Source organism: Ixodes scapularis, unplaced genomic scaffold, assembly GCF_016920785.2.
Source record: "Ixodes scapularis isolate PalLabHiFi unplaced genomic scaffold, ASM1692078v2 PGA_scaffold6__148_contigs__length_123643588, whole genome shotgun sequence".
Classification (NCBI taxonomy): Eukaryota; Metazoa; Arthropoda; class Arachnida; order Ixodida; family Ixodidae; genus Ixodes; species Ixodes scapularis.
In genome coordinates, this window is record NW_024609881.1 from 67,432,093 (window position 1) to 67,446,870 (window position 14,778).

The 14,778-nt window shown below is 46.2% G+C and overlaps 1 protein-coding gene across 1 annotated transcript; it reads left to right on the plus strand.

The window, feature by feature from the left end:
* Positions 1-10,892: 10,892 nt before the first annotated feature.
* LOC115310433 lies at positions 10,893-11,925 on the plus strand. The gene has a single exon (XM_029968821.4). It carries the CDS (start codon positions 10,900-10,902, stop codon positions 11,512-11,514), a length of 615 nt encoding a protein of 204 aa, XP_029824681.4. The 5' UTR covers positions 10,893-10,899; the 3' UTR covers positions 11,515-11,925.
* The last annotated feature ends 2,853 nt before the right edge of the window (positions 11,926-14,778 follow it).

The window sequence follows — 14,778 nt, forward strand, 5'->3', positions numbered from 1 at the left end:
GCTTCTTCTGGGACACCTCGCTGGTCATCCACACACCCCACCTCAACGAGTAGCCATGCGCAGATCTAGCTCTGACTTGCTGCTTGTCATCGCTGCTTTGCACTCTAGACACGCACAAAAACCCAGAAGCCAAGAGCAAGCCCATGCGCTGAAGCAAATTCATTGCTTAAGAGGGTCTTTCATGGTGTCATGAAGACGGCACAGGTTAAATAACATGGCACTGCGATGCTCGCCTCTGGAAAAATAAAGCGCCGAGGGCCAAACGAGTACGGCTGCGCTCCTTTGCATTTATTTTTTTTTTATTTGATGCGCCATTTTATACCTGGTGACACCATTCTAACAAACTCATTGGTTGATCGGTCGGACCACACCACAACGTGACAGAACAAACGTATGACCACAGACGGGACCGTCACAGAGAAGGGAGCAGTCGAGCCCAACAACAAAATAAATAACAAAGTGAATAAAACGAAAAAAAGAAAAAAGCCGTTGGCTTTTCTGACGGCGTCTTCTTTGATGAGAGGAGAAGCGGCCGTGCAGCTCTGGCTGCTCAAATGTTCCTTTTTTTTACCCTTGAGGATGATACGACCCTGATTTGAAGCTGATTTGTTAATTCAATAACAAACAACGCGTTGGAACGGAGGAAGTAGAGTCTCTTGGCGTCACAGTTCGACGTGGTAGAAAAGAAAAGAAAATAACGAATGCACAATAGATACCGTATTGCAAGACCGTTATACTCCGCACTCGGGCAGGCCTCATGATGCCGCCGACGACCTTTGGTCTATTTATTTTGTTTCGTTAGATTTTTTATCGTGACGACAACTCCACCGATCCTAAGTGTTTGCAGCGGAGATCCGGAAGTTTTTGATAATTATTAATATTGTCGTTTGAAGGGACCCTTGCTATGCTACTTTGTTCCTGAGGCCATAAAAATAGGGGCCGGACCCGCCTGCACCACCTATAAAAAAAATCAGTACTTGCTAAAACATTGATTTGCTCAAAAGTTGCCGTTCACTAAAACGCCATCGCTGATCTGATGTGGACCCGCGAAAATGAGCTTTAACACGCGAGTGCTCGGACCCTCCATTCCATAACTATATGGATGGTTTCATCTCAAATCGTGCAGGAAAAGAAGGCCGAATTTTTTAATTTCGATGAAAAAAATATATGCTATGCCGCCGTTTCTAAAACCGCAGTCGCCACAAACCGCAAGTGCGTCGGATTTTTTGTTCTCGACTTGTGAATTTCCAAAGAGGCCGCGGCGAAAAGCATTGTTTTTCACATCCGTCGTGGGTCGGATGTTTCGCTTGATCTCCCGCCGTGGATTTTCAGTCCAGATTATATTATCGTTTTTCAAGCACTCTGTGGACACATTTAAAAGGCTCCAATACCATAAAATAATTTTAGGCGTTTTGCTTTTTTTTCTGTAAAAATGTCAAACACGCTCCCTCGGTCAATTGTTGACGAACTTTGACAATTAATTACTGGCGATCTGCTTGGGTTACGTTGATATTTTTTATGTCCACGGAGGGCCCAAAACACGCTCTTTATATTTATTATAAAATGAAGCGGCTGTATAAAATATCCTTTGCAGTACGTTTACGTTAATATTATGCCAAAACCAAAAAGTACCATTTTTGAAATTAATTTCCTCAAAAAGACCATTTTTATTTTTTTTATTTTTTGTTCAAATGTAGATGTGATAGTTATTTACACGAAAATCAAGCCGAGAAAATATGTATTTTGATTGTATGTTTTACATTTAGGCCTCAATATCGGAAAAAGACGTCTTTGTTTTGCAAGACCTAAGCCAGATATAGCGACCCATGCGACTCTATGAATTGAGAAAACGTTTTCTTGGATTTTCTTCCGCATTTTGTAATCAATTATAAACGGATTTTGTGGTATTGAATATTTGTTTATGTTTTGATAAGAGCGGGAACCACGATATACATATATAAACAAATCAGCAGGCCTAGTAGACTTTCAATAACCAAAAGGCACAGACGTTGTATTGTTTCGATTTACAAACCTTTCACAGTAAACTAGCACGACTAGCTATTAGCTGTCATATTACTAAGACAAAGAAAGTCACCACATCGTCGATATATTATATACAATTCTTTCCGAAACCAAACACTGGGGTTTGATCACCGCACATCGCACAGGTCACCAGGGAATGTCCTTTCACTTCCGTAATGCACAAAAGTGATGGCACAAAAACAGTCCGAAACGTACAGAGAGTGTGTTACGGAGAGGGGTAGGAAATAAAAATAAATAAATAGGAATTAAATTGCCTAACTCTGATCTTAACGAAAATTGCGTTAAAAAAAATAAAGTATTTAGGTTCGAGCGGTGACAGGTCCATGCCTGGTGGAGAGACAGACAAAGAAGTCGACGAGACGTAAAGGTAAAAAAAAAAAAAATTAATAAAGACCGGAAAACTCAGCCGCACGTTGCAAGAACAAACACCACCTCCTCCTGGCATTCCCTGAACGGGACGCAACCAAATGCGTGCGAACACGCTCTCTACATCACCGCCAGGCCGCTACGCCATGACCAAATAAACCCAACAACTGAACAGTGCTAACAAACGGTTAGTAAAAAAACATTGAAAAAAAAAAACGTTCAGAAAAAACCGCACCCGAGAAACAAAGTTCAGCGGGGCGAAGAAACACACACGTGTCGGTCCCATGACACTGAAGTCTGGCAGGATGACAGGATGCTCGAATCTGGCAGGATGCTCGAATCTGTTCCTCCCTCTTACGCACATCCACGACGGCTGTGCCGAACAGTGGCTGTGCGAAACAAAGTGAAGATAAGATTCGAGCAGCGATGCGCGAGAAGGTAACCGAGGCTATGCCTCAAGCTTCATATCGGGAGAGGAGCTTTCGAGGAAGTTTCTGCAGTTACTCAAACTTTCTCTTTCAACTTCCCTTTTTCAAAAGAACACGTCAGCCGGCGCTAACTTCTCATCTCGGGAGAAGCCCACTCTTCACAAACGGTTATAGTTGACAAGGAGGCTGACTTCGACCCAACTAGTATCCGGGCGGAATACAAACACAAGTATATTTACCAACACGCTCGCTTTAATGTCTGTCTCCGGGCTTTGCTTTTTCCAAAAGAGATAACCCTTTATAAGGACAGAACGAGCGGGTTGGTGGGGATAATTAAACTTAAACAGTCACTTCTCGTTTTCTTCCTCAAGGTTAATAGATAACCCTTCGGTGCTATCGGATCTCCCCGGAGAGAGATAGAGCACGGCCGTTTCAAGGTAAGGATAGGGCGCTCGAAGCTAGGGCAAACAGGTGGTATCGTTTCACGTATGCTCGGATGGCTGGTTTCAAATTTCCCTACATCCCTAACGAAACCGGCCCATCTTCGTGTGTGCGTCTGCGGGATATGTGTCCCGCGCCGCCGGTTTTTAGCGCGCACGCGGCGTTGTTTTGGCTGGCAGAACAGTTAGTTGTTGACCGTCGATATTGTAAAGCCGTGGTGTCCTCATCCTTTCAGGCAACGATTCCTTGGCTTTCCCTTGTGCAATACTCTGACTGACGCCTCCTGGGTGGCTTTCACTGTTCGCCGCGTCAACGACACATTCGTACCATTTCACTCCTCGTGACACAGGGTGCGCTGCTCGGTTTACTTTCACGGGCCGTTATATCTAACACAACGAGCGCGAAAGGTCGTGGTCATCTGCTGGCTCCGAAAGGGTGGAACGTTCATGCAGGCCAATGAGGGCCCCGAATCAATACGACGTCTGCCGACTCCTACACGTTAAAAATTTACGACGCCTGCTGGTCTTGCTTTCCCTTTTGAACTCCTTCGATGCAGCTTGCCGCCTATAATAACATTTAAATAATCAATAAATATAACAGGGTGAAACTACTATATTTGATTATTATGTGGGAAGGTTGGAAAAGGCAAAAATATTACGAAGTTTGTGAAGACGCGCAATTCGCAAGTCCATTTGGAGCCGTAAAAACACGTTTTTGTACGATATTGATGCTTAAATATAGAACATACAAACAAAATACACACTTTCTCGACCTAATTTTCGTGTAGAAAACTATTACATCTACATTTTAACAAAAAAAAAGTTTTTTTTTGAGAAAATCACTTTCTAAAATGGTACTTTTTGCTTTTCACATAATATTAACGTAAACGTACCGCAAAGGATATTTTGTGCAGCCGAGTCATCTTATAATACATATATATAGCGTGTTTTGGGATCTCCGTGGACATTAAAGACATTGATGTAACCCGAGTATATCGCCAGTAATTAATTGTCAAATTTCGTCAACAATTGACCGAGGAGGCGTTTTTGACATTTTTACAGAAAAAAGCAAGACGCCTAAAATTACTTTATGGTATTGGAGCCTTTTAAATCTATCCAGAGAGTGCTTGAAAAAAGATAATATAATGTGGACTGAAAATCCAGGGCGGGAGATCAAGCGGAACATCCGACCCACGACGGGTGTGAAAAACACTGATTTACGCCGCGGCCTCTTTAAAAATTCATAAGTCAAGAACAAATAATCCGACGAACTTGCGGCTTGTGGCGACTGTGTTTTTAGAAACGTCGCCATAACATATATTTTTTTCATCGAAAATAAAAATTCGACCCTTTTTGCCTGCACGATTTGAGATGAAACGACCCATATATAACCTACTGAGATGGAAGGGAATATTTATTAAAACTCTGGAGAGGGCAGCCCGAGTTCTTGGTGTGGGTACTCCTCAGGGAAGGGTAGGCTGGAGTACAGAAGTGTAGAGGAAATGACATACATACACATACACGCGCACGCACTCTAAGTTGGTCCATTATTCCAGTGTCCCCGACGTGTTTTGTAGCGCTTTCAAAACGATACACTAATACCACCAAGTGGTTTCCGGCCCAGGTTTTTGGTGACGCCAAATGTTAGGTGTTGTCTTCCTAACTCCGTCTCAGTCTTGCGGCGCATTTTCTCAAAAGTGTGACAAATGTGAGATTTTCTCAAAAGTGAGACAAAACAATGGATTATTGAGGTAACAGCTCACTTGAGAGAGGTGGCTTGATTAGATAAGCATATGCTGGCTTCACAAAACCGCATCTGTCTTCTGGTACATTGTCTTAAATCCCGCACGTGAACCCGCTAGGCATATCACCCTAAAGGCTTGCATTTAAGAAAGTTTTACTTTACATAAATTGTGGTGTTCATAAATCTTGGAAGCTTGGATGGCGGCTCAATTCCTGACAAAATTTTAAGAAACACATTGGGGCGTACTTGGTTTGCATACTTTTTCGCCCCGTTAGGTGCTTTCCTCCGGAGTAGTCTTGGCGGATGACTGCCGACAACTCAATTCCTCATGTATTGGCTCCTCTTATCAAAAATTACATGACTTGCGTTGAGGTCACGTCGGCCACCATTGCTCTGTACCATCCTCCTCCTGTGCCTGTATTCGCTGCAGCGTGCATTTTGGCATCAGAAGATCTGTTCATCTCGGCAAGGCTTGCTAAGAACAAATTATATGGTGCAAAATGTATGCTGAAGAAGGTGAAGGCGCACGAAAATAATTCTGCGCCTTATGGCGTCGCAAGCAAGCCGATATTTACAATTACAATACTCTCCGTAGCTTTTTAATGTTGCCGACTACTCCAGCTGGCGTCATCGTCCACAGCACAAAAACTATTACTTGAGACACTATGCCTCCACGTGAAGCAAAACAGGTTGGGGATTCAGCAGCACGGATTCCGGATTGAGTTTGAACCAAAAATGTCCTGTAGCATTTCACTATATCTGCAATATTGTTTTCTAATAATCTTCTTTCTAGGAGGCAGAAAAAAACCTTACTTGCGGCATGTACGCGGATCCAGTTTCGAAGAGACGGACACGCTCTTGTATGTTGGGGGGAGACGTCTGCTTCGGCCATCGAATGAGGGGAATAAACTACAATCATCACAAAAGCCAATTGACATTTTAACTCGAGGTACACAAGAATGCCATTTAATATTTGCACCCTTTGGAATGCTTTTCTTAGGCATAACTATTTCAAGACTTAATTTCATCTTAGAACGTTTTATTTCAACATACAGGGCATCTTTCAGATCCAAAGAACTGTATGTGCAGGAAGCAAAAATTCAATGAGTTCCATCTTTATTCGCCATTTCTGTGTTTTGTACGTGAGTGGATGCAGCTAGCAGCACACACTTCGAGCATGTTTCTTTTTTTTTTTTTACATTTTCAAGAGCAGAAACATATTATTTTTACCGGCGCCGTGTGAATTACGATTAATATATAAAAGTATGGTTCTATCACAGATTTTCAGTTGACTGTGACCAACTGTGTAACGACTGCTTGTTACTGCCTGTGATAAATAACACATCGATGCTATCTACTGAGGTGTCATGGAACACTTCCAACCTGCATGTTTTTACCAATTTTACCACGGGCATAAAATAAATATAAAAATGTTAAAAGTGACTTTTGTAATTTGACCTTGCGAATACTACAAAACGGTCAGCCTGGTTATTTGAGGGTCGAATCTGCTCTAAAGCCTTTTGACTGATGGCGCCATTATTTCTATTATGAGCAGTTTCACAGTCAAACGTAAATCTGAAAACCAATTCACCATTACACCCTTGCACGCTTTTGAAGGGTGTATGCTTGCTTGAACAGCCATTACATCGGTGTTATTACATCTAAAACATCATTTTTCTAGGGGCGTTAGGATGTGAGGGATAGACGCTGCAAAACACCTTTAAAGGTATAAATTAATTTACAGTTTTCAGTACGGTAATTTTTATGTCAAAAGTAACCAGATGATACTGAATACCGAAAAGTGCCCTTCAGATCCTTTTGGAAACCTGTTCTTAACAGCCGACATGTGCTCCAAGGTCTCTAAAACAGGTGCAAGAATGCAATACATTTTGCATGTTTGGGTTGCACTGTTGTGTTAATCAAAGAAAGAGATGATGCAAAAAGAGTCTTAAAGAAGACAATCAGAATTACTTTCATATGTGCTTGTATCACTGGACCCTCAATCACACTAGACGGACAAACGCACATGTTTTTGCTTTCGTAAATATTTGTAGAAGAAAATTACTTTGTTCTTCATGGGGCCTTATCAGGTTTCGGGGGCGGGGGGGGGGGGGGGGGGGGCTTTGTGCGGGTGTGGGAGAGTTGCGCCGAGTTCGGTATTTGAGTGATTGTGTGAAGGATGTGTGTACGGGGATAGGTTAGGGCTGCTCTCTAGGAGTTGGTGGTGTTAGTTTGAATTCAGGTCAAGACGAGATGTACCCTAGCTGAAGGTCAAGGGGACGGCTGCCACTTGCCGGGAGGCGCGTGTGGGAGATGGTATATGTAGGATTGTGGCGAATAAAGTTTAGTAGCTGCATTAAGAGGGTTCTGTTGGTCCCCCTTTTCGTCCGTCGTCTTGGGTTTTTCAAAAATATGCTCTATTACTTGCCAATAATATTCCACCCTCACTTCTAAGCACGAATGTCGGACATTCGTGAAGTCATGATTTTGCGCTAATGTCTTTATTTTGAATGTATCTGCATTCAATCATGGACATCATGACTGAGCAAGAAGGAGGCAACGCAATGTTGCAGATATATTTAAGCTAAACTTTACGTCACCCCGTGATTTCACAAGGCGTCCGCCTCACTGGCTTCGGGATCGCGGAGCGATTCGAGACAGCGAAGTCGCCTCTTGGCCTCTATTTGCCCTTCTGACCAATAGATGGCACTTCGGAGTCCTGTGGCGATGGCTGGAAGAAACCTCCTTCTCTCTCCCCCTGGACGTTAGTGTAGTACTTGGGCAAGAGCAGGTATCGTGTTTTTATGGTTAACAGAACGGGTACGACAGGTGCCGAATGGACATTTGAGCAAGTTCGTATAAGCTCATCGTGAAAAACGGCGCGAAAGACACAACAAAACGGAAAGACTACACCTGGACAAGCGCTGATTAACCACTGACGTTTTGTTGGAATGTGTAGATGACACTATGTACGCCCAGACATAGGGCGTACCTTTGATTTTGTACTTCTTTCTTTTCCGTTTCCCACTCCAAGTGCTTATACCATAACGATTACACGAGGTGGTACCGGGTGGGCGCGGCGCTACGTTGAGTCCTGGACATTAATGCAGCCGGGGGTGGCAGCAGTCTGCCTCGACTGGGCCGCCCCCTGGTGCCGCTGCCTTCACCGAAGCGAGTGGCCGCACCGTCAACAGCCAGGGCTTTGCCATTAAGAACGTGCATCGAACGACCCGCCGAGGGTCGCCTTAACTCGTTGAACTGCTCGGCTGAACCTCCACTGGCCAATACACCAGGCAGAGCAAAACAGTTCAGAAACTTCTCCGCTGAGGAAGAAAAGAGTGAAGCGATATACGGGCTTCAATACAGAAACATGAATGCGCCGTTCTACTACACGCTCAAGGTCGGGAACGCTCCTCTTCAGATGGAACTAGACACCGGTGCTGCCGTGTCTATCATTTCGAAACGCCAGTTCCAATCGTTGTTTCCTCGCACAGAGCTGTCTCCGGCGTCACTAATACTGCGCACGTACACCGGCGAGCGTGTCAAGCCAAAAGGAGTGGCGACGGTGGACGTAGAGTACCGAGACTTCAAAGGAAAACTTCCGCTTCACGTACTGGGAGAAGATGGACCACCTTTGATTGGCAGAGACTGGGTCTACAAGCTCAAGTTTGACTTGGGATCGCTAAACGCGGTCAGCGTTGATGTAAAAGCGTCTCTCCAAGACATCCTAATACGCTACCAGGATGTGTTCAAGGACGAGCTCGGATGCATGCGAGGGGAAGAGGCTCGGCTAAGCTTAAGGGAAGGTGCGAGTCCAAAGTTTCTGAAAGCTAGAAGTATGCCGTTCGCCCTGAAGCCAGCTGTAGAAGAAGAGCTAAAGAGACTGGAGGTGACAGGTGTCATTGAAGCGGTGGCCCATAGTGACTACGCTACACCAGTTGTCCCGGTTTTGAAGAAGGATGGGTCTGTACGCCTTTGCGGGGACTACAAAACAACGGTAAACCCTTGCCTGGACGTGGAGCAGTACCCGTTGCCAAGGTTGGAAGATATTCTAGCAACGGTAGCTGGGGCGACTGTTTTCTCGAAAATAGACTTAAGTCGTGCATACCAGCAAGTTCCGGTCCACCCTGAGTCACAACCCTATCTGACAATCAACACGCACAAGGGTCTCTTCCGCGTCAAGCGTTTGGCGTTTGGGATCGCTTCAGCTCCAGCACTGTTTCAAAAGATAATGGACAGCTTGCTGGCGGGAATTCAAGGAGTAACCTGCTATCTCGACGATATCCTGGTAACAGGGAAGACCGCCGGGGATCACCTGAAGAATTTGGAGCAAGTCCTAAAGAAACTGAGTGACAAGGGCGTCCGAGTCAAGAAAGAAAAGTGTGAGTTCTTGAAGGCAAGTTTGAAGTTCCTGGGGCACCAAGTCGGCGAGCAAGGGGTAGCTGTGTTGGCAGAAAATGTGCAAGCGATCCTCGATGCACCTCAACCGCAAGACTCAAAACAGTTACGGTCGTTTTTGGGAATGGTGACATTCTACGGAAAGTTCCTCCCAGACCTCTCGACCACAATTGCACCGCTGAACGAGCTACTAAGAAAAGATGTCGTCTGGACCTGGAGCAAGCGCTGTCAAGACGCTTTTAACATGGTGAAGAGGCTTCTGGTTGACGCACCTGTCCTGGCACACTACGACCCCAAGGCAGACCTTCAGGTGTCATGTGATGCCTCGGCATACGGTCTCGGAGCCGTCCTGTCCAGGGTGTACTCCAACAGCGACACACGGCCTATCGCGTTTGCGTCGAGAACCTTGACATCGAGTGAAAAGAACTACAGCCAACTAGAAAAGGAGGCACTGGCTATTGTGTTTGGCGTGAAGAAATTTCACATCTACTTGTTTGGACGATCCTTCGTGTTGGTCACTGATCACGAACCGTTGCAAACCATTCTTGGTCCAAAGACGGGAATTCCGAGCATTGCTGCCGCACGTCTGCAGAGATGGGCTATTACCCTTTCCGCCTATCAGTACCGATTGGTTTACCGACCGGGTCGACTCAACGTGGAGGCGGACTGCTTGTCACGACTTCCAGTTCCTGGGTTTCAGGATGAAGACTACGAGGATGACGTCGCGGCGTTTCTCAGTCTCCGCCTGCAGTCTTTTCCGGTAAGCAGCCAAGAGATCGCACAATTTACAGCAAAAGATAAAGTGCTCTGTCAAGTGGCAAGGTTCCTTGCCGGTGCGTGGCCCGCAAAAGTAGAAGATTGTCTGAAGCGTTACTCTGCAAGAAGAAGCGAGCTGACGTGGCACCAGAATTGCCTTTTGTGGGGAATGAGGGTTGTGAACCCGAAGGGACTGCGCGAACGCGTACTGGACGAGCTGCATGAAGGGCATCCTGGAATCGTAAGGATGAAAGAACTGGCACGCAGCTATGTATGGTGGCCGGAGGTCGATGCGGATATTGAATATCGCGTCAGGTCGTGTGATACCTGCCAACAGCAGCAGAGTCTTCCAGGTCCAGCCCCGCTGCATCCGTGGTCCTGGCCAACTCGTCCGTGGCAAAGGCTGCACTTGGATTTTGCGGGACCTTTCCAGGGCCGCCATTTTCTGGTGAGCGTCGACTCCCACTCCAAGTGGCCCGAGGTTTTTGTGATGAACAGCACATCGGCCGAAGCAACTATTGAAAAGCTGAGGGAGCTGTTTAGTCATTTCGGTCTGCCAGATGTTGTTGTCAGTGACAATGGCCCCCAATTTTGTTCCCAAGAATTTCAGATTTTCTTGCGAGAGAACGGTGTGAGGCACGTCAGGACCGCCCCCTACCATCCATCAAGTAATGGGCTGGCTGAGCGTTTCATCCGCACCCTGAAAGAGGCCTTACGAAAAGAGATGCCGGGCCGGCCTCTGTCCCGTCGACTAGCAAGTTTCTTGTTAGCTTACAGAAACACACCGCACGCCACAACCCTTCAGAGTCCTGCGGAGTTGCTGCTTGGGCGGCGGCTCACTACCCGTCTCGACAGACTGCGACCCTCTGCAGAGGAAACTGTTCACCGCAAGCAGGACGTGCTACAGGTGAAGCACAGTGGCAAACACCGACACTTCGTGCCGGGTGATAAGGTGTACGTCAAGAACTTCCGGCCGGGTGAGAGGTGGTTGCACGGAGTCGTCATGGCTAGATCCGGACCGGTCTCCTACAGGCTTCGCGTGACCACACCGCGGGGGACCTTCGTGTGGCGGCGACACCAAGACCACCTGCGGTTGCGGGAGAGGTCTACCCCAAAGGAGGAGGAAGGTGGTTTGCTGATACCGAGTGTCCTGCCATCATCGCCAACCCCAGGGCAAGGGGGACTCGTGAACGAGCTGCCTCCAGTTGGGTCACCGGTGGTAGAGGGACAAGACATGGGATCAACTCCAGTCTCCGGTCGTTCCCCAGCCCAGCCGCAAGAAATTCAGCGCCGGTATCCCGAACGGCAACGGCGTGCGCCTAATAGGTTTTCGCCTTGAGAAGGAAGAGAAAAAGACGAGGACTTTGTGTTTTTCAGAACTGTAATTATTTTGTATTTAGTATGTCTGTACTTTGTACTTTCCAGAACTTCAATTATTCTCGTGTTTTGTTAAATTGTCATATCGTGTTACTTTGTGAGTATTGCACTGGAACGCCGTCGAATGGTATTACTGTGCTGAACTAAGTGTGGGGGAGTGTTGTATGGGTGACACAATAAGCGGGCAACAGCTAGCGCGCGCTCGTGCGTCTCGCGCCACTGTTCCGGGGCGCCATATCTATCTGAGCCAGCGCACCGTTTGCACCACCCGCTGCTATCCTGCCGCTCTCTCACGCCCGTGACTATGTGTCGTACTCCGGTAGTCCTGCAATAAAGATGTGCCAGCGAAGAACCCCATCGGCCTGTTACTCCAGATACCACAGTCGCCTTAACTCGTTGAACTGCTCGGCTGAACCGCCACCGAACCTCGAAGGCTCGCGTGGCCCTTCAGAAGAACAGGTCGTCCTAATCGTGCATGTCGTTTTCACGACTACCAGGCCGCCGGGGCTTCCCCAGCCCCAACGCATGGTAAAGGCTACGGTAACCGCCCTGGAGAGCTTGCCAAGACGTTTCTGCCAGCTGGACGGAAGACCACCCGCAACATCAGCCCGCACTGACGCCCGCAGGCTCCAATTCAAAATCGTCGGCACCTCCCTGTCATCTATGCGTCATCATACTCCCTTTGTACAGATCATCTCATAATCATCACCACTACATGTGGCACCGCGGGTCTCCATAGTACGGGCTGTCGGCTTTCCGCGGTTCCACAGCTCTCCTCAGCCAATAAAGATTACTATTACTACTACTACCAAGGCCCAGATAATAAGTCTCACTGTTCGTTAGAGTCAGTGAGGGTTGGCTCACGCAAAATGGTCTTCTTTTTTATATATAATAGGTTTTTTCATTTTCTGCACGTTTAGTCTTGGTGCTTAAACAATATGGTGGTGTTAGAGAACCGCGGTCCGCAGCCGGAATCCCGACAGTGCATTGCTTAATTCGAGTATGCAGTCCCTTTAAAGGAGCTTTGGTTGCTTTTCGAGTCGGATGTTCAGTCATCGAACCGTTTTCCCAATGTAGGAGCGCCCGCACGAGAAAGGGTTCACGTCCACCTTTATGAGGTGGCAGGATAATGTGTTCTTACAAAAGTCAGGATCTTTATACGATAGCGGGTGGTACCCGTATTAAGCAACAATTTTCTCGGTAAGATCGGCAGGGCTTTAGAGTTAAAATTGAAAAATAACACAAAAAAAGGTTTTCAGACACGTCGACAATTTTTTGGCTTTTATTGAAAGCTCCGATTCCCCCCACCCCCTCTCCCCATAATAAACAACAAAAACAACGTTAGATGGATTATTAAAAGCATTCAATGAACTAGGTCTGGGTTTTCGGTTTACGAATGAGACCCCAAAAGACAACCATATCCAGTTTTTTTTATCTCCATGTAGAATTAGAAAAAGAACACATATGCTGGTCGTACCACCTCAGATCCGCAATACGTTTTCTACACTCTCAGTCAGCACGTTCAAAACCTAGTGAAGAAAGGCATAGCCTTTTCTTGTTTAAGATCCGAATTAATCAAGTCGTGTATTCACAAAATAAAGATTAACTTCAACTTCCAGATTGAAATGATCGGAGCAACAGGGCTTCCAGACTCTGTCATTTCCACAGCTTGTGACAAAGTAGTAAAAAAACGCTAAGGCCGATTCAGCTCGAGATGAACAGTTGAAAAAGGAAAAGAAAAAGGTTGCGATCATTACATATATTCACCCCAAGTTACATGGACTTAAAGAGGTAGCATCTAGATGCAGAGTTAACGTGGTTTCTTCTGTCTGCAAAAAACAAAGCTGATTATGCTCCGTGGTAAACCGACACAAAAGCGAAAATATAAAAAAAGAAAACCAGCTGATTGTAACAGTTGCAACTTGAAGCGTCGCATCAAATTTGTCACCGGTGTAAAAGACAGGGTCTGCATGATTCTTTTCTCGTGTGGTCGCTTCTACATTGGGCAAACGGGGCGATGCCTGAACATCCGACTAAGAGAACACCTAAGCTCTTTGAATTCACGCATTTAGCCATGAATTGTTGAGATTGCGGGTGCGGTCTGCGGTTTTTCAACACAAGCGTATTATTTAAACACCAAAAGTAAACGTGTAGAGAGATGAAAAAAAAACTATTACATAACATCAAATAAACCATCTTGCGTGACCCAACCTTCCCTGACTCTAACGAACAGTGAGATTTATTTTTTGGATCTCGTTAATTAGCACGTGGAGTGTGAAACGAAACAAAAAAGTGCAAAATTCATGGCGCGCCCAATGCCTGAGTTAACATAGTGCCACCTACACATTCCAATAAAAAAATAAGTTGTTAGTCAGCGCTTGTCCTGTGTTGTACTTCTGTTTTGTCCTTGTCCCTTTCGCGCTACTTTTCGGAAGTAATGGCCCGTAGATCAGGCCTAGTCCTTTGTCAATGACGTGGCACATGACCATTGTACCACTGCCGTAGTTAGCCTATGCGTTATAAATACATATAGCTGGCCTTGAGTTTATTGAACAGACTTTTAGTACATCGTGCGCAAGAGCTCCGGTTTGCTAGCGGGAGCTCGTGACACAAATTTGAAGTATGTTTTGAGGATGCTGCCGCTGGGACCACTTTCCGCAGCTTAAAATTGTTGATCTACTTACGATCTAGGATCGTAAGCAGCTTGCGGACGGACACGGTCCTGCCAAATTGACCGCGGACATATAGGAGCCGGCTTGCCGGCAACTGTACGTAGAGTTTGTCACAACTTGTACACCGTCAGAAACGCTGTTTAAAAGGATACTGAACCGAAATTTAGAGCTCACAAAACAGGACTGGAGCGATAGGCGGGACCTTGCAAAACCCGAAAACTCATACAGCGATATCACGAAGGCTTGGCCGTATCTTAGGAAAACAAGTGCGCGATTGAGCACGGCCGACGAGGCCGACGAGACATGTCGTGTCACGATCCTAATTCCCTCTCCTCTTCGCTTCGTCCCTCGAGCAGCTGAGCCGAAGCGATGAGGCGAGAAGCGAGCCGCTTTTCCTTTCTCAAAAAGTTCGAAGATATTGTGACGTCGCATTTCTCGCTTTATCGCGTATTCTTTTCCAAAAATACGAAGATCCGCTCGAGATAACGATGTACAAGTGATTGTTTCGAGTTCGCAGCGTCCCATTCAACGATTCTGCGGCCTTATTCTGTGTA